The sequence below is a fragment of the Danio rerio genome, chromosome 16, assembly GCF_052040795.2.
Source record: "Danio rerio strain M-AB ecotype USA chromosome 16, GRCz13ab, whole genome shotgun sequence".
Taxonomy (NCBI): Eukaryota; Metazoa; Chordata; class Actinopteri; order Cypriniformes; family Danionidae; genus Danio; species Danio rerio.
This window is the reverse complement of record NC_141036.1, coordinates 60,184,439-60,204,397: the sequence shown is the minus strand read 5'-3', so window position 1 is coordinate 60,204,397 and position 19,959 is coordinate 60,184,439. Positions and strand designations below refer to the sequence as shown.

Sequence of the window (19,959 nt, the reverse complement as noted above, 5' to 3'; positions counted from 1 at the left end):
AGATAGATGATGGATGAGCAGATAGATAAAGAACGATAGGTATAGAAGGGTGTGTGTGCGTGTGCGTGTGTGTGTGTGTGTGTGTGTGCGTGCTTTAATATGGATGGATGGATGGATGGATGGATAGATAGATAGATAGATAGATAGATAGATAGATAGATAGATAGATAGATAGATAGATAGATAGATAGATATAGATATGGATGGATGGAGAACAGTGTATGGATGGACGGACGGACAGAATGATGGATGGATAGATGGATGGATGGATGGATGGATGGAGAACGATGGATGGATGGAGAATGATGGATGGACGGATGGATGGATGGATGGATATATGGATGGATGGTTGGATAAAGAACGATAGATTGATGGATGAATGGATATAGATAGATGTGTGTGTGTGTGTATAGATAGATGGATGGATGAATGGATGGATGGATGGACGGACAGACGGATGGATGGATGGATGGATGGATGGATGGAGAATGATGGATGGATGGATAGATGAATGGATGGTTGGATAAAGAATGATAGATTGATGGATGAATGGATATAGATAGATGTGTGTGTGTGTGTATGTGTGTATAGATGGATGGATGGACGGACAGACAGACAGACGGATGGATGGATGGATGGATGGATGGATAAAGAACGATAGATAGATAGATAGATAGATAGATAGATAGATAGATAGATAGATAGATAGATAGATAGATAGATAGATAGATGGAGAACAATGGATGGATGGATGGATGGATGGATGGATGGACGGACGAACAGATAGATAGAGAGAGAACAATGGATGGATGGAGAGATAGATGGATGGATAGATGGATGAGTTTGGTTATTGTCAGATAAAGGCACAGCTAAAGTAGTTCCGGCAGATTCTGAGCGCATTACAGCTCTATATCACTCCGCTGAATGATTTGAGTTACTTCAAAAATTGCAGTTGTAATTTTTAGGCATTTTGAACTCCGCCACTAGATGGCGCCACTGACTTGTGCAGTGCATGCTTCCGGAATTCAAAAGTGTTAGTCATAATTTTGCATATTTTCACATTGCTAGTGGCTCCCTGACACTCGTACATTGTGTGTTTACATCTGAATTAAATTGTATGAAATTTCACTAATTAGCTACTTTTCTGACAAGACGTAAAATAGCTATGCTTCCTCATGATATCGGGCTGGAATAAACACATAAAGAAAGATTTCCTCATGATAGTTAGCGCTATGATCATATCATTTTAAGACTTGTTGCTTTGATTTGAACCCTTTTTTAGGCTTTAATTGAATGAAAACCAATTTAAGACTCATGGAAACCGTGTCCTATAAAACAGACATTTTCAATTGTTAAAAATATTTCATAACAGAATTACTTTGTTTGTGTATTTTTAATATTTCAATCAACCCTGGTGCACAGAAGAGGTTGTTTCCTGGGAAACAGTGCTCCTGGCAGCTGGTTGGCTACTGTGAGTTGATTGGCTGTGATCTGATTGGCTGCTGTGAGCTTACGCAGATCTGAATCCCAGAGCGCAGCTGTGATAAAGCTTCTACATTCACTTTCTCTGCACACAGTTTGTCAGAGTCTGCTTTTGCTGAATAGTTTGTTTTTCACTGTGTGTGTAATTCATTTGCTGTCGTGTTGTGCCACAAACACAGGAGGAAACCCGTGACGTGACCCACATACACTAATGAGTAGAGTATGGCGCACATCTAGGGCACTGAGCGGAGGAAGACCAGGCCACGGCTGCGTTCACAATAACATACTGCTGTAAAATGTGTACTGTACATGTTTAAGACTCCTTCCAGGTACATTTCAGGCATTTTCCATTAATTGAGAAAAAGAGTTGAAGGTAACAGTTAACGGTAACAAAGTTGACGATAACAGAGTTGACGATAACAGAGTTGACGATAACAGAGTTCGGTAACAGAGCTGATGATAACAGAGCTGACGATAGCAGAGTTGACGATAACAGAGTTGACGATAACAGAGCTGACGATAACAGAGCTGACGATAACAGAGCTGAGGATAACAGAGCTGACGATAACAGAGTTGACGATAACAGAGTTGACGATAACAGAGCTGACGATAACAGAGTTGACGATAACAGAGTTGACGATAACAGAGTTGACGATAACAGAGCTGAGGATAACAGAGCTGACGATAACAGAGTTGACGATAACAGAGTTGACGATAACAGAGTTGACGATAACAGAGTTGACGATAACAGAGTTGACGATAACAGAGCTGACGATAACAGAGCTGACGATAACAGAGTTGACGATAACAGAGCTGACGATAACAGAGTTGACGATAACAGACGATAACAGAGCTGACGATAACAGAGTTCGGTAACAGAGTTGACGATAACAGAGCTGACGATAACAGAGTTGACGATAACAGAGTTGATAACAGAGTTGACGATAACAGAGTTGACGATAACAGAGTTGACGATAACAGAGCTGAGGATAACAGAGCTGACGATAACAGAGTTGACGATAACAGAGTTGACGATAACAGAGTTCGGTAACAGAGTTGACGATAACAGAGCTGACGATAGCAGAGCTGACGATAGCAGAGCTGACGATAACAGAGTTGACGATAACAGAGCTGACTATAACAGAGTTGACGATAACAGAGCTGAGGATAACAGAGCTGACGATAACAGAGCTGACGATAACAGAGCTGACGATAACAGAGTTGACGATAACAGAGTTGACGATAACAGAGCTGACGATAACAGAGCTGACGATAACAGAGTTGACGATAACAGACGATAACAGAGCTGACGATAACAGAGTTCGGTAACAGAGTTGACGATAACAGAGCTGACGATAACAGAGTTGACGATAACAGAGTTGACGATAACAGAGTTGACGATAACAGAGTTGACGATAACAGAGCTGAGGATAACAGAGCTGACGATAACAGAGTTGACAATAACAGAGTTGACGATAACAAAGTTGACGATAACAGAGTTGACGATAACAGAGCTGACGATAACAGAGTTGACGATAACAGCTGACGATAACAGAGTTGACGATAACAGAGCTGACGATAACAGAGTTGACGATAACAGAGTTGACGATAACAGAGTTCGGTAACAGAGTTGACGATAACAGAGTTGACGATAACAGAGCTGACGATAACAGAGCTGACGATAACAGAGTTGACGATAACAGAGTTGACAATAACAGAGCTGACGATAACAGAGTTGACGATAACAGAGTTGACAATAACAGAGCTGACGATAACAGAGTTCGGTAACAGAGTTGACGATAACAGAGCTGACGATAACAGAGTTGACGATAACAGAGTTGACGATAACAGAGTTGACGATAACAGAGCTGACGATAACAGAGTTGACGATAACAGAGCTGACGATAACAGAGTTGACGATAACAGAGCTGACGATAACAGAGTTGACGATAACAGAGTTGACGATAACAGAGTTCGATAACAGAATTGACGATAACAGAGCTGACGATAACAGAGTTCGGTAACAGAGTTGATGATAACAGAGTTGACGATAACAGAGCTGACGATAACAGAGTTAACGATAACAAGACTGACGATAACAGAGTTCGGTAACAGAGTTGACGATAACAGAGCTGACAATAACAGAGTTCGGTAACAGAGTTGACGATAACAGAGTTGACGATAACAGAGCTGACGATAACAGAGCTGACGATAACAGAGCTGACGATAACAGAGCTGACGATAACAGAGTTCGGTAACAGAGTTGACGATAACAGAGCTGACGATAACAGAGTTTGGTAACAGAGCTGACGATAACAGAGCTGACGATAACAGAGTTTGGTAACAGAGCTGACGATAACAGAGTTTGGTAACAGAGCTGACGATAACAGAGTTCGGTAACAGAGCTGACCAAAACAGAGTTCGGTAACAGAGCTGACGATAACAGAGTTCGGTAACAGAGTTGATGATAACAGAGCTGACGATAACAGAGTTGACGATAACAGAGCTGACGATAACAGAGTTGATGGTAGAGTTGATGTAGCAGAGTTGACAGTAGCAAAGTTGACGATTAACTGAGTTGGCGATAAACAAAGTTGACAGTAATAGAATTGACAAATAGAATGGACGATAAGAGTCGACAGTAACAGAGTTCATGTAGCAGAGTTGACCATAAACAAAGCTAACTGTAGCAGAGTTGATGATAAACAGAGTTGACAATAAACAAAGCTGACGGTAACACAGTTGACGATAAACAGAGTTGACAATAAACAAAGTTGTCTGTAAAAGAGTTGATATAACAGTGTTGACGTAACAGAGTTGACGATAAACAAAGATGACGGTAACAGAGTTAATAATAATCAAAAAAGATGACGGTAAAAGAGTTTATGCAACAGAGTTGACGATAGAGCTGATGGTAACAGAGTTGACAATAAACAAAGCTTACTGTAGCAAAGTAAAAGAGACATAAAAGAGTTGATGTAACAGAGTTGATGATAAACAGAGTTGATGATAAAGCTGACTGTAAAGGTACTCTGTATTTTTTAAATCTGTAAATTAAATCAAATCGAATTAGAATGAACAATCTGCACATGATGCATCCTGTGTGATGTTCACTATATAGTCATGTTCATCAGTACATTAGTGACTGCTTGCGCTACTGGAATAATCTGGAGCACATCCCTCATAAATGCTCACTGCACACCTGTGCTCCACTTTTACACTGACTTCAGATCAATTACTGTGACACAAACACAGCATACAGATCAATGAAGCTGCTCTACATTTCCTTAACATTACATCTGTGTGTGCATGCTTTAATCCTGCCAAAACAAATCTGCTTTTAATCTTATTTAGCCATCACAATGCATTTAAGTGTGCTTTCTCTTGAACACACACAACCATTTCTTTAAAAATGCATACATAAAAAAATCAATGCTTTAAAAATACACACCATTTTATAAGTGATATAATAACTTTAATTAAATGTGGCAGTGTTTACAGAAATGATCAATTATAGGCATTATTTTCCAAGACATGTGACATTTAACGTTACCTCTTGCATTCTTCTTATCGGAATACTAGCCAAATTGTTCTATGAATAGTAAAAGAAAATCAATAACAACAGGTAAAGTACATATAATGATAATAGTATTCCTTTCTTTTTTTCTGTAAAATTATATGTTAATTAAACCTGCTATTATACCATTGGCTGTGTTCGGCTAGCGCTCGGCTTTTTCCGGCGGCGCGTGTGCGGGCGTCATGACGTCAGCGCGCACTCTGTGATGGCGGATGTAAGCGAGATTGACACCATGAAGCACTACCACGGCGGTTTCGAGAAAATTGACAGAGAAATGAGCCGGTACCCGCACTGTATCGTCTGGACACCGATCCCGGTACTGACGTGAGTAACCAACCGAGCCGTTGTGGCGTACACGCGCTTTAACGAATACGTGTCCGTCTGTCATAATGATGAGAGCGAGCTCGTATAATCCAAACACACACACACACGCTTTCTCTTTCTATTTCTCTCTCTGTCACAAACACACACACACGTATTGCTTTACATGATTGATGGGCCTCTTCATAGGCATTATGTATTTTATATAGTAAAACCTACTTATTATATACCCTTTCCGTCATACACATCACACACACACACACACATCTTTCTTTCTCTCTCTCACACACACACACACACACACAAACACACATCTTTCTTTCTCTCTCTCTCTTTCTCTCTCACACACACACACACACAAACACTTATAAACACATACACATACAGTCACAAATATATATATATATATATATATATATATATATATATATATATATATATATATATATATATATACTCTCACACACTCATAAACATACAGACAATAATACACTTACAGTCTCAGATGTGCTCACACATACACGCACACACACTGATAAACGTCCACACAGTCTCAAACATCCATATAAACACACTCAGTCATAGACAAATATACTCTCTAACACACATAAACACACAGTATTAGACAGGTGCACACACCCTCACCCTCTCTTACGCTCACACAAACATATACACAGTCACTCACCAACAAAGTTTCTCATATAGACATATATACACACACACACTTATACACATACACACAGTCACAAACATATACTCTCACACACTCATACACTTACACTCTCTCAAATGTGCTTTCTCAGACACACACACACACACACACATTCCCCATCAGCGTCTGTGGTGTTGCTCTGATGATGATGGTGAACAGTGTTCTTGGGTTTTGTATTGTTGTGTTGTGTTTATTATTGTGGTGTTGTGTTAGTTACGGTGTTGTTTATTATTAAATTTTGTTTATTGTTGTGTTGATTGTTGTATTCTTGTGTTGTGTTGATTGTTGTGTTGTGTTGTGTTGACTGCTCTGTTATTGTGTTGTGTTGATTGTTGTATTGTTGTGTTGTGTTGATTGCTTTATTGTTGCATTCATTATTGCATTGTTGTGTTGATTATTGTATTCTTGTGTTGTGTTGTGTTGACTGTTGTGTTGTGTTGATTGTTGTATTGTTGCATTCATTCTTGTATTGTTGTTGATTATTGTATTGTATTGTTGTGTTGTGTTGAGTGATGTGTTGACTGTTGTGTTGTGTTGACTGTTGTGTTGATTGTTGTGTTTTTTTTATTGTTTTGTTGTTGTGATGATTGTTGTATTATTGTGTTGTGTTGATTGTTGTGTTGTGTTGACTGCTGTGGTGTTTTGTTGATTGTTGTGTTGATTGTTGTATTGTTGTGTTGATTTTGTATTTTTATGTTGTATTGTGTTGTTGTTGGGTTGATTGTTGTGTTAATTGTTGTGTTGTGTTGATTGTTGTTGTGTTGTGTTGATTGTTGTGGTGTTGTGTAGACTGTTGTGGTGTGTTGATTGTTGTATTGTTGCGTTGATAATTGTATTGTGTTATGTTGTTGATTGTTGTATTGTGTTGTGTTGATTATTGTATTGTATTCTTGTGTTGTATTGTGTTGTGTTGTTGGTTGTTGTGTTGTGTTGATTATTGTATTGTGTTGTGTTGTTGATTGTTGTGTTGTGTTGTGTTGATTATTGTATTGTATTCTTGTGTTGTATTGTATTGTGTTGTTGATGTGTTGTGTTGTGTTGTGTTGATTATTGTATTGTATTCTTGTGTTGTATTGTGTTGTGTTGTTGATTGTTGTGTTGTGTTGTGTTGATTATTGTATTGTATTCTTGTGTTTTATTGTGTTGTGTTGTTGATTGTTGTGTTGTGTTGATTGTTGTATACTTGTGTTGATTGTTGTATTGTGTTGTGTTGTTGATTGTTGTATTGTGTTGTGTTGATTATTGTATTGTATTCTTGTGTTGTATTGTGTTGTGTTGTTGATTGTTGTGTTGTGTTGATTGTTGTATTGTTGCATTGATAATTGTATTGTGTTGTGTTGTTGATTGTTGTATTGTGTTGTGTTGATTATTGTATTGTATTCTTGTGTTGATTATTGTATTGTTATATGTTGTTGATTATTGTATTGTATTCTTGTGTTGTATTGTGTTGTGTTGTGTTGTTGATTTGTTGTATTGTTTTGTGTTGTGTTGATTATTGTATTGTATTCTTGTGTTGATTATTGTATTGTGTTGTGTTGTTGATTGTTGTATTGTGTTATGTTGTTGATTATTGTATTGTATTCTTGTGTTGTATTGTGTTGTGTTGTTGATTGTTGTATTGTGTTGTGTTGATTATTGTATTGTATTCTTGTGTTGATTATTGTATTGTGTTATGTTGTTGATTATTGTATTGTATTCTTGTGTTGTATTGTGTTGTGTTGTGTTGTTGATTTGTTGTATTGTTTTGTGTTGTGTTGATTATTGTATTGTATTCTTGTGTTGATTATTGTATTGTGTTGTGTTGTTGATTGTTGTATTGTGTTATGTTGTTGATTATTGTATTGTATTCTTGTGTTGTATTGTGTTGTGTTGTTGATTGTTGTGTTGATTGTTGTATACTTGTGTTGATTATTGTATTGTGTTGTGTTGATTCTTGTGTTGTATTGTGTTGTGTTGTTGATTGTTGTGTTGTGTTGATTGTTGTATTGTTGCATTGATAATTGTATTGTGTTGTGTTGTTGATTGTTGTGTTGATTGTTGTATACTTGTGTTGATTATTGTATTGTGTTGTGTTGATTATTGTATTGTATTCTTGTGTTGTATTGTGTTGTGTTGATTATTGTATTCTTGTGTTGTATTGTGTTGTGTTGTTGATTTGTTGTATTGTGTTGTGTTGTTGATTTGTTGTATTGTTTTGTGTTGTTGATTATTGTATTGTATTCTTGTGTTGTATTGTGTTGTGTTGTTGATTGTTGTATTGTGTTGTGTTGTTGATTTGTTGTATTGTTTTGTGTTGTTGATTATTGTATTGTATTCTTGTGTTGTGTTGTTGATTGTTGTATTGTGTTGTGTTGATTATTGTTGTGTGTTGTCAGCTGGTTCTTGCCCTTCATTGGCCACATGGGCATCTGCAGCTCCGCCGGGGTGATCCGGGATTTCGCAGGACCGTACTTCGTCTCAGTGAGTCTCCTACATCTGCTCATTCTGTCTTTACTCATCAGCACTGGTTCATCTTATTCACGTCTCTCATCTCTGCTGTACACAGGAGGACAACATGGCCTTCGGGAAACCAACCAAGTGAGTAAAATAAATCAAATATGGTCGACCCAGAGAGTCCTATTTTGAAGCAATCATTGTTATTCATTATTAATAAATAAAAGAAAATGTGGTCTCTGGTTTGAGTCCCGGCTGGGTCAGTGTGTGTTTCTGTGTGGAGTTTGCATGTTCTCCACGTGTTGGCGTGGGTTTCCTCCGGGTGCTCCTGTTTCCCCCACAGTCTAAACACATGTGCTATAGGGGAACTGATCAACTACACTGGCCGTAGTTTATGTGTAGTGAACTGTACAAATAACTTTGAATTAAAGTTTAAAATAAATGTGTAATTCTCTATGTATCCTCACCCCTAATCTGCACATACGAGATGAAATATAGTTTTAAAGATGACGTTATTGATGTGTAATGTGTGCGTTTGAATGCTTGTTGTTGTAGATACTGGAAGCTGGATAAGAACAAAGTGTATGGTGGTGGAGCAAACGCCTGGGATGTGGCCGTACATGAAGCGTCGGAGGAATACAAGAACAGAATGGTGAGCTATCTGCAGGAATATCTGACAGAAATATGAGAAATTAGAAATGCACCAATATTCATCAACCGCTGATATTGTATTAGTTTAAAACTATAAGCACACTGATGGATAATATTGACCTGTAGGAAATGTGCTGCACTTTTGAATAATCAAGCATTTTTCTTGGAGCAAAATTATTAAACGCTTGCTAAAAACTAAATATTATCTGTACAAAATATCAGTCTTATATTATATTATATTATATTATATTATATTGTATTATATTATATTATATTATTTTATATTATAATATTTTATATTATATTATTTTATATTATATTATTTTATTTTATATTATATTATATTATATTATATTATATTATATTATATTATATTATTTTATATTATATTTTATATTATATTATATTATTTTATATTATATTATTTTATATTATATTATTTTATATTATATTATATTATTTTATATTATATTATTTTATATTATATTATATTATTTTATATTATATTATATTATATTATTTTATATTATATTATTTTATATTATATTATATTATTTTATATTATATTATATTATATTGTATTATTTTATATTATATTATATTATTTTTATTATATTATATTATTTTATATTTTATTATATTATATTATTTTATATTATCAGTCTAACTATAGCTGAGATGTTAAAAGGGGTCAGAGTCTTGTTGGGGTAATATTGATTTTATACAACAGTTCAAAAAACTAAATTTTAATTTTAGACCAAAGATATTATATTATTTTATATTGTATTATATTATTTTATATTATTTTATATTATATATTTTTTATTATATTATATTATATTATTTTATATTATATTATTTTATATTATATTATATTATTTTATATTATATTATTTTATATTATATTATTTTTTATTATATTATTTTATATTATATTATATTATATTATTTTATATTATATTATATTATTTTGTATAATATAATATTATATTATATTATATTATATTGTATTATATTGTATTATTTTATATTATATTATATTGTATTATATTATATTATATTATTTTATATTATATTATATTATTTTGTATAATATTATATTGTATTATATTATATTATATTGTATTATTTTATATTATATTATAGTATATTATATTATATTATATTATATTGTATTATTTTATATTATATTATATTATATTATATTATATTGTATTATTTTATATTATATTATATTATATTATATTATATTGTATTATTTTATATTATATTATATTATATTATATTATATTATATTATATTATATTATGTTATGTTATATTATATTATATTATATTATATTATATTATATTATATTATATTATATTATTTTATATTATATTATTTTACATTATATTATTTTATATTATATTATATTAAATTATCAGTCTAACTATAGCTGAGATGTTAAAAGGGGTCAGAGTCTTGTTGGGGTAATATTGATTTTATACAACAGTTCAAAAAACAAAATTTTTATTTTAGACCAAAGATTATTATTAATACACACTTCTTTGTCTGATTAATCTGTGTGTTTACATAAAATAATCAGTCCAAGGCACTCAAAAAATAAGTAAAAGAAAAAACTTTAAAAGCCTTTATTGACATGGCTATTATTTTAGATAGTTTTAAGTAATAGCCTTGTCAAAAACAGCAGATTTTTCGAGTGCCTTGGGCTGATAATTTTTTTAGATCATTAAGAATTCCTTATCCAAAAGCACAGGCACATTCATTTACGCCTGAAGTGCCTTTAGTTTTAGTGTGTTTGGATTTGGTCATCGGTGTGTTGTTGTTTTGGTTTGCTTGATGTTAACCGCTGTTGTTGTGTTGTTGTTTTACAGCACAATCTGTGTTGTGATAACTGTCACTCTCATGTGGCCATGGCTCTGAATCTGATGCGCTACAACAACAGCTCATCCTGGAACATGGCTAACCTGTGCCTGCGCTTCCTCATCCACAGCAAACACGTCAGGTCAGAGACAGTACACAAGCCATCAAACACATGCTAACGTTGACCCTTTTCCCCTCTGTCGTGAACTCGTGATGTACATCGAAAACATGAGAATATTCAGAATGAGAATAAAATGTAGGGCAGTGCATGATTTCATACTTTGGGAACCGATTGGATTGTGGAAAGATGAAAAGACACACCCTGATAGCCCCGCTATCAGTCCTTTAGGGACAGCCTACCAGTCCTTTACGACTGATAGCCCCGCCTTAAAAGACTGGTAGGCCGTCCCTAATGCACTGGTAACCCCTCCCTAAAAGACTGATAGCTCCATCCTGAAGATCTGATAGCTCTACTTCAAAAGACTGATAGCTCCTATCTAAAGGACCGAAAGCTACACCCTAAAAGACTGATACCTCTACCCTAAAGGGCTGATAACTATACCCTAAAGGACTGATAGCCCCTCCCTTAAGGACTGGTAGCCCCTCCCTAAAGAACTGATAGCTCCACCCTAAAGGACTAATAGCCCCTCCCTAAAGATCTGATAGATCCACCCTAAAAGACTGGTAGCTCTATCCTAAAGGACTGATAACTTCACCCCATAGGACTGATAGCTGCTCCCTTACAGACTAATATCTCCACCCTAAAAGATTTGTAGCCATAAAGGATTGATAGCCACACCCTAAAGGACTAAAAGTCCCTCTCTAAAGGACTGAACGTGACTGAATTGATAGCTCCACCCTAATGCACTGATAGCCCCTCCCTAAATGACTGATAGCCCCTCCTTTAAGGTCTGATAGCTCCACCCTAAAGCATTGATAGCCCCACCCTGAAGGACTAATAGCCCCTCCCTAAAAGACTGATTGGCCCTCCCTAAAAGATTGATAGCTCCACCCTAATGCACTGATAGCCCCTCCCTAAATGACTGATAGCCCCTCCTTCAAGGTCTGATAGCTCCACCCTAAAGGATTGATAGCCCCACCCTGAAGGACTAATTGCCCCTCTCTAAAGGATTGGTAGCTCCACCCTAATACACTGATAGCCCCGCCCTAAATGACTGACAGGCCCTCTCTAAAAGGAATGATAGCCCTACCTTAATGCACTGAAAGCCCCACCCTAAAGACTGATATCTCCATCCTAAAGGACAGATAGCTCCATCCTAAAAAAACTGTTAGCTCCGCCCTAAATTACAGATGCTCAGACTTAAGAACTGATAGCTCCGCCCTAAATTACAGATGCTCAGACTTAAAGAACTGATAGCTCCGCCCTAAATTACAGATGCTCAGACTTAAAGAACTGATAGCTCCGCCCTAAAGGCATACCATGTGACCGGATGTGAAGTAAGTTGTTTTGAGTGGGGTGTGAAGGTTATGCTGCATGATTAAAGAGTCTGAGGGCAACTGAATTTTTATAAAGTAATCAAGTGCTCAGATACTTCATTTATAACAAGACCTACTATATTTATATACAATTAGGATTAAAGCCTGGGAGGGTCAGTTTCAGAGAGCTGGAGAACATTATCTGCGTGATATTCTCAGCTCAAACTGAAACACACACTGTAGAGCCAACAGAGACACATGTTACGTCTTATAAAAGGAGCATAAATGGTGTCCTTTAAATATAAATGACAGATGTTTATAGGTCTGTTAGTGCGTGCGATGAACTGTGAGAATAATCATGGTTAAGAATAAACGGTGACGGTGCCGGAGGATGCAGGAGTCAGTGTGTCCTTACCTCTGACTCAATGATTTATAGCAGCATGTGTGTGTGTTCCGGTGGGATCTGGCGGTAGAGCACGCCAGCACACACACACATGCGGGGGTTCTGGGAGGAAAAGATGGATAGTAGGACTGAGTGTAAGATTCTGCTCCGATTTCAGCACTTTAAAGCTGCAGCGGTGTCAGCAGAGACATTAGGGTGAGAAATTAAAGGGCTAGTTCACCTAAATATAACATTTCCTCATTTCCTCACACTCAAGTGGTTGTACATGTTTAGAGTTTACAGTTATAGACCTTTTTCATGGCTGCTGCATGGAGGGCGCCATACTGACCAGCGTCTTCCGGTAGAATGCTAAAAACTTCCGTTTACAGCGTGTACAACTGATAATTTGCGCTCTGAAAATGGGTTTCAATGACGTTTTTAATGGATAACAGAGCGTTTTTGTGACACACAACTTGTGTGTCTGTTAAAGCCGTTATAATCTGTCACATGTGGTTCAAGCGAGATAGAAATACGAGAAAAACGTTCTCCTAGTTCACGTGTCTGCCGGCAGAAATACAGTGTTTGTGTGTGTGCGTTCCCGGCCTGTTAGCTCAGCAGCTCTTTAACACACACACACACACACACACACACACACACACACACACACACAGAGAGAGAGAGAGAGAGAGAGAGCAAACCAGAGTACTGGCATGAAACTTAACAGGTATAAAAGTCGTGCAATTTACAAAAATGAGCAATAAAAGTCTGTTATTGATCCTCTGCTGCTGATCTGCTGTTCATTCTAATCGCGAGCTGTTTGTATTTTATTTTGTGTGTTGTGTTTACCACGGTTTGTGTTTTTCTGTCATTTGGAAAAGACACTAGTCTATATTTTCACTTTGTCACAGTTATTAAATCAGTGTGTCAGTGGCACAGGACAGGCTACGTGTGTGTGTCAAACATTTTGCTGAACTACATTAGTTTGGGCTGGTTATATATTTGAAATAAAGAGAAAATGTTGACTTTAGCGATGACGAGGCTTCATTTAAACTGCAGAAGATGCCGTCTGACAACGAGGGGAAAACGCTTCACAGCAGCTGTTTTCCATCCTATTAGATCACATTTCTGTAAATGATCAGTCCAGGAGATGCTGCTGATGGACAACAGGATTAGATAAAGAGGATAAAAGCAGGTAAAATAGATTAAAACTATCGTTTCAAAGCTGTCCAAATGTGACTGTTTACACGCATCAGCTGCCGACCGGAAGTTCTTCGCATTCTCCTTGCACATACACGCAAAGCATCATGGGTAATTTTGCGTTCCAAGAAAAAGGTCTATAGTCTCTGAGTTTCTTTCTGTTGAACAAAAAGTGAAATATTCTGAGAAAGCAGCCCATTGGCTAACATAGTAGGGTCAAGGGTAGGGCTGCACAATATACGGTTTTAGCTTCGAAATTTATCATATCAAAAGATGATATTTAGATTTTTATTCTAACTAGGTTCCAATAAGCCTAAATAGCAAAGAGAAATAAAAAATGCATGTAAAATAACACTGTTCTCACAGCAAGTAGGTCGCTGGTTCGAGTCCCAGCTAGGTCAGTTGGCATTTCTATGTGGAGTTTGCATGTTCTCCCTGTGTTGGCGTGGGTTTCCTTCGGTTGCAACCATCTGTGCAGCAATCCACCAATCAGGCCTGTATGGTTGAGTGGCCAGACGGAAGACACTCTCACCGGGAGTTTGCCATCTGAAGGACTCTCAGAGCATCAGAAACTAAACTCTCTGCTCTGATGAGACTCAAACTGAACTGTATGGAGTGAACGCCAGGCGTTACGTGTGGAGAACAGCAGGCAGCGCTCATCAGCAGGCTAACAGCATCCCTACAGTGAAGCATGGTGGTGTTGGCATCATGCTGTGGGGATGTGTTTCAGCAGCAGGAACTGGAAGACTAGTCAGGATAGAGGGAAAGATGAATGCAGCGATGTACAGAGACATCCTGAATGAAGACCTGCACAAGAGTGCTCTCCACCTCAGACTGGGGCGACGCCAGGCCCGGATTGGCTAATCGGGAGGACCGGGAGAATTCCCGGTGGGCCGGTCCGTTTTTTGGCCGCGAGGGCCAGTGTCCCTAGCTGCAGAATCTGTTGCTCTCAGCAGTCACACTTTTTAAATTTATTTATTTACTTGACCACAGCCTTTTTATTCATTATTTTACCACAACTCTTCTCTTTTCATCTATTTTAATGATTATAAAACGCAGTTTTGTCTCCTCTCTGATCACAGTTATTGTGGTCCTGTGGTTAGCACGATAGATTAAGACGCCGCGGACCCGGGTTCGATCCTCGTTAGAGTAACTTATTGTTTTCATTTTTATTGTTAAGACATATAATACTGTTAGGGTTGTTGAACATTTGAAGTTCTAAAGCAGCTGTTTTCTCAAAAAAAGACGTGATAGTGTAATTAGAAACTGATTTGGAAATGACCTTATTTTAATATAGTCAGTCGTGAACTGAGGTGGGCCGGTCTGAGGCTTGAAACTCCAGGGCTGAAAAGGAGTCCCACTCCGGCCCTGGGCGACGCTTCATCTTCCAGCAGGACAATGACCCAAAGCACACCACCAACATATCAATGGAGTGGCACAACAACAACTCACTGAATGTCCTTGAGTGGCCCAGCCAGAGCCCAGATCTAAATCCTATTGAACATCTCTGGAGAGATCTGAAAATGGCTGAACACCGTCCCTTCCCATCTGACCTGATAGAGCTTAAGAGGAATGGGCAAAAATCCACAAAGACAGCTGTGCAGAGCTTGTGGCATCATATTCAGAAAGACTTGAGGCTGTAATCACTGCCAAAGGTACATCAACAGAGTATTGAGCAAAGGCTGTGAATACTGATGTACTTTACAGCTTTTTATTTTTAATAAATTTACAACAATTTTAAAAACTCTTTCTTCACATTGTCATTATGGGGGATTGTGTGTAGAATGTTCAGGAAATAAATAAAGTTTATCCATTTTGGAATAAGGCTGTAACATAAACAAATGTGGAAAAAGTGAAGCGCTATCAATACTTTCCGGATGCTCTATACCAGGGATGTCCAAACTCGGTCCTGGAGAGCCGGTGTCCTGCAGATTTTAGCTCCAACTTGCCTCAACACACCTGCAAGGATGTTTCTTAGCCGGGTTAGAGCTTGATTAGCTAGCCCAGGTGTGTCTGATTGGGGTTGGAACTAAACTTTGCAGGACACCGGCCCTCCAGGACCGAGTTTGGACATGCCTGCTCTATACAGATGCTAAAAACACATGCAAAAAAAGATCAACCTTATGGTAGGAATCTTCATCTGCGGTCAAACTTAATCCCAGTTCAACATTGAGGATGTCACTAATGTGAATACACACATTGCTATTTCCACGCTAAAGCCATAAACTCAAACAGAGCTCTCTCTTTAAATCTACACGCTGCTCAGATCGATTATTTGAAGGTGTGTGTGTGTGTGTTTCCTGTTGTCCTGCAGCTTCGTGGGGTTTCTGAAGACCTGGCTGCCTTTCCTGATGATTTGTGGGGTCATCGTCACCATCGCCCTTGCCGTCAACCTGCGGTGACTGATGCATGCTGGGAAACGGCGCCGACAGGAGCATCAAACACTGAGAGATGCTGCACAGGATTAACCCAAACTCAGGATTAGCAAGAGTCACGGCTGTAAAACTCAATCAAATGTGAATCTGCTGGAATTACAGAGAGCGCTCCACACCTCACGACTCGCAGATTGTGTGTACATATGTGAATTACGGGGACGCTTTACATTACAGGAGCTTCAACAGGAGATATCATCATATCACACATGCAGAATATCAGTGGCTTACAGTGAAGAAACGCTTCCCATCGAGATGAGCTGCATTCGAAGAAGTGTGCACTCTGAAATATGATGGGTTGTTTTAACACAATGTTTGGTCAGATATGGACCAACCCAACTGTTGGGTTAAAAAAAAGAGCAGTTTTAATTCAGTTAAAATAATTCAGCATATTTGACCCAAGGTTGTGTTTATTTATTGTTTAAATATAAATGACACTTTTTAAACTCAGTGGTTGGGTTTTCCCAGTGTTGGGTCAATTTAATTAAATTTAAATGACACTTTTTAACTCAGCAGTTGTGTTTGTCCATATTTAACTCAAATTTGGGTTAATTTATTGAATTATATTTAAATTACACCTTGAAAACTCAATAATTGGGTCAGTCTATATTTGGCCCAACGTTGGGTCAATTTAATTAATTAAATTTAAATTACAATTTTAAAACTCAATAGTTGGGTTTGTCTATATTTGACCCAATGTTGAGTCAATTTAAATGACACTTTTTAAACACAATGGTTGTGTCAGTCTATATTTGACCCAACGCTGGGTCAATTTAATTAATTCTATTTAAATGACACTTTTTGGTTGACACTTAATGGTTGAGTTTGTTCATATTTGACCCAACATTGAATTTATTTAGTTCAATTTAAATGACACTTTTTAACTCGGCAGTTGTGTTTGTCCATATTTAACTCAATGTTGAGTTAATTTATTGAATTATATTTAAATTACACTTTTAAAACTCAATATAGTTTGGTCTGTCCATATTTGGCCCAACATTGGGTCAATTCAATTAATTAAATTTAAATTACAATTTTAAAACTCAATAGTTGGGTTTCTCTATATTTGACCCAACATTGAGTTTATTAATTCAATTTAAATGACACTTTTTAACTCAGTGGTTGTGTCTGTCTATATTTGACCCAACAGTGGGTCAATTTAAAAATAAGTAAAATTTTTAAACACAATGGCTGAGTCTGTCTATATTTGACCCAATGCTGGGTCAATTTAATTAATTCTATTTAAATGACACTTTTTGGTTGACACTTAATGGTTGAGCTTGTTCATATTTAACCGAACATTGAATTTATTTAATTAAATTTAAATACAATTTTAAAACTCAATATAGTTGGGTCTGTCTATATTTGGCTAGACGTTTGGTCAATTTAATTAATTAAATTTAAATTACAGTTTTAAAACTCAATAGTTGAGTTTGTTCATATTTGACCCATGCAACATTGAATTTATTTAATTAAATTTAAATGACACTTTTTAACTCAGTGGTTGGGTCTGTCTATATTTGACCCAACATTGGGTTAATTTATTGAATTAAATTTAAATGACACTTTTAAAACTCAGCAGTTGTGTTTGTCCATATTTAACTCAACATTGGGTTAATTTATTGTATTAAATTTAAATTACACTTTGAAAACGTTATAGTTGGGTCCGTCTATATTTGGCCCAACTCTGGGTCAATTTAATTAATTAAATTTAAATTACTATTTTAAAACTCAATAGTTGGGTTTGTTCATATTTGACCCAACATTGAATTTATTTAATTTAGTTTAAATGACACTTTTTAACTCAGCAGTTGTGTTTCTCTATATTTGACTCAACGTTGGGTTAATTTATTGACTGTAATTTAAATGACACTTTTAAAACTCAATAGTTGGGTCTGTCTATATTCCACCTAACATGGGATTTGTTAATTAAATTATAATTACACATTTTATCTCAACAATTGGGTTTCTTTATATTTGACCCAATTGTGGGTCAATTTAATTAAATTTAAATGACAAGCGCAGTGATTGGGTTTGTCCTTATTTGATCAGAATTTAAGTTGATATATTGAATTATTTAAATGACACTTTTTAACTCAACAGTTGTTTTTGTCTATATTTGACCCTATGTTGGGTTAATTTGTTTTTAGTGAATTTACATTATTTTAACACTACTTTTGTTTTTGTTTTTCAAATTTGACCCAACATTGAGTCAATTTATTAAACTCAAATGACAATTTTTAAACACTACATTTGGGTTTGTCCATATTTGACCCAGCATTGTGTTAAACAGCCCAGTGTTTTTTGAATGTAAGCATGGAAATCCCCTTCGTGTTTTTGTTTTCCTTGTGTTTAATCTGTTTCAGGATGTTTACAGGATGTTTATATCGTGCTCTTTTATTGGGAGTTTCTACATTTGGTTCATTCCTTTTGATTTTTATGTCTTCATTTATATTTTATGACCAAATACAAACGTATATCCATGATGTCAGTTTGCCCTCTTTATTTAATAGACCAGAGTTGGGGAAAGTTAAAAGTAGATTACAATCTTGCAAAACTTTTTTTTTTCTTCATCTTCTTCTTCATTTGGGCCGGGTTTGATGTTAATAATGTTTTAACGCCCTAAAATATTCTGGGTTATTGCAAACCAGTTTTGGTTAAATTATTGACAAAATCCAACCACTTGCTTAACAATATTGAAGTTAATTTCATAGGACCAATTATAACCCAACATTCGTGCTTGTCCATATTTTACCCAATTTAGTTTGAAATAGGGCGGCACTGTGACTCAGTGGTTAGCACTGTGGCCTCACAGCAAGAAGGTCTCTGGTTCGAGTCCCAGCTGGGTCAGTTGGTGTTTCTGTGTGGAGTTTGCATGGTCTCCCAGTGTTGGCGTGGGTTTCCTCCGGGTGCTCCCACAGTCCTAACACATGCGCTATAGGGGAATTGGGTGAGCTAAAATTGTCCGTAGTGTATGAGTGTTTTCCAGTACTGGGTTGCAGTGGGAAGGGCATCCATTGTGTGTAAAACATTTGCTGGAATAAGTGGCGGTTCATTCCGCTGTGGCGACTCCTGATAAATCAGAGAATAAGGCGAAGTAAAAATGAATTAACTAGGAGAAGATAATAAATGTTTTTATTAATTTATTTTTTATGAAAGTAACTCCAATATTTTAATGGAAATGTCGAGTTACCAGTGTTTTTGAAAGCATATGTTTGGGAGGTTCATGCATGACAAATGAAAGAAAATATTATATTCTTCAAGTGCAGCATCATGACTTTAAGACACGGTTCACCCCTAAAGGAAAATTCTGTCATCATATCAAACCTGTTTGAGTTTTTTTTTCTGTTTAACACAATAGAAGATATTTTGAAGAATGTTAAAAACCTGCACCCATTGACTTCCATAATATTAGTTTTTTCTACTATGGATGCCAGTAGCTGCAACCGTTTTTCAGAATAACTCCTAT

General features: G+C 36.4%; 2 protein-coding genes across 4 annotated transcripts; both read left to right on the top strand.

Moving 5' to 3' along the window:
* The first annotated feature begins 1,146 nt into the window (after positions 1-1,146).
* On the top strand, positions 1,147-3,731 carry LOC147840472 (uncharacterized). The gene is made up of 2 exons (XM_087288266.1): positions 1,147-2,309; positions 2,815-3,731. Exons 1-2 carry the CDS (start codon positions 1,939-1,941, stop codon positions 3,026-3,028), a joined length of 585 nt encoding a protein of 194 aa, XP_087144392.1. The 5' UTR covers positions 1,147-1,938; the 3' UTR covers positions 3,029-3,731.
* A 1,464-nt stretch (positions 3,732-5,195) lies between these two features.
* tmem222a (transmembrane protein 222a) lies at positions 5,196-18,976 on the top strand. 3 transcript variants are annotated; one of them, NM_001013316.3, is made up of 6 exons: positions 5,196-5,383; positions 8,468-8,552; positions 8,638-8,669; positions 9,081-9,177; positions 11,054-11,184; positions 16,373-18,976. In NM_001013316.3, exons 1-6 carry the CDS (start codon positions 5,265-5,267, stop codon positions 16,458-16,460), a joined length of 552 nt encoding a protein of 183 aa, NP_001013334.2. In that variant the 5' UTR covers positions 5,196-5,264; the 3' UTR covers positions 16,461-18,976. The 3 variants fall into 3 exon arrangements, 1 of the variants encoding a protein (NP_001013334.2); XR_015510436.1 differs by lacking the exon at positions 16,373-18,976 and adding an exon at positions 14,194-14,413 and having other exon boundaries at positions 5,257-5,383; positions 11,054-13,163; XR_015510435.1 differs by lacking the exon at positions 16,373-18,976 and adding an exon at positions 11,533-14,380 and having other exon boundaries at positions 5,257-5,383; positions 11,054-11,487.
* The last annotated feature ends 983 nt before the right edge of the window (positions 18,977-19,959 follow it).

Bases quoted from the DNA above. Each gene is read 5' to 3' on its own strand.
- tmem222a (NM_001013316.3), top strand. From the start codon at position 5,265: ATGGCGGATGTAAGCGAGATTGACACCATGAAGCACTACCACGGCGGT. The intron at 8,670-9,080 runs GTGAGTAAAATA...TTGTTGTTGTAG, and splicing joins GCCTTCGGGAAACCAACCAA to ATACTGGAAGCTGGATAAGA. The intron at 9,178-11,053 runs GTGAGCTATCTG...GTTGTTTTACAG, and splicing joins AGGAATACAAGAACAGAATG to CACAATCTGTGTTGTGATAA.
- LOC147840472 (XM_087288266.1), top strand. From the start codon at position 1,939: ATGATAACAGAGCTGACGATAGCAGAGTTGACGATAACAGAGTTGACG. The intron at 2,310-2,814 runs GTTGACGATAAC...GTTCGGTAACAG, and splicing joins ACAGAGCTGACGATAACAGA to AGTTGACGATAACAGAGCTG.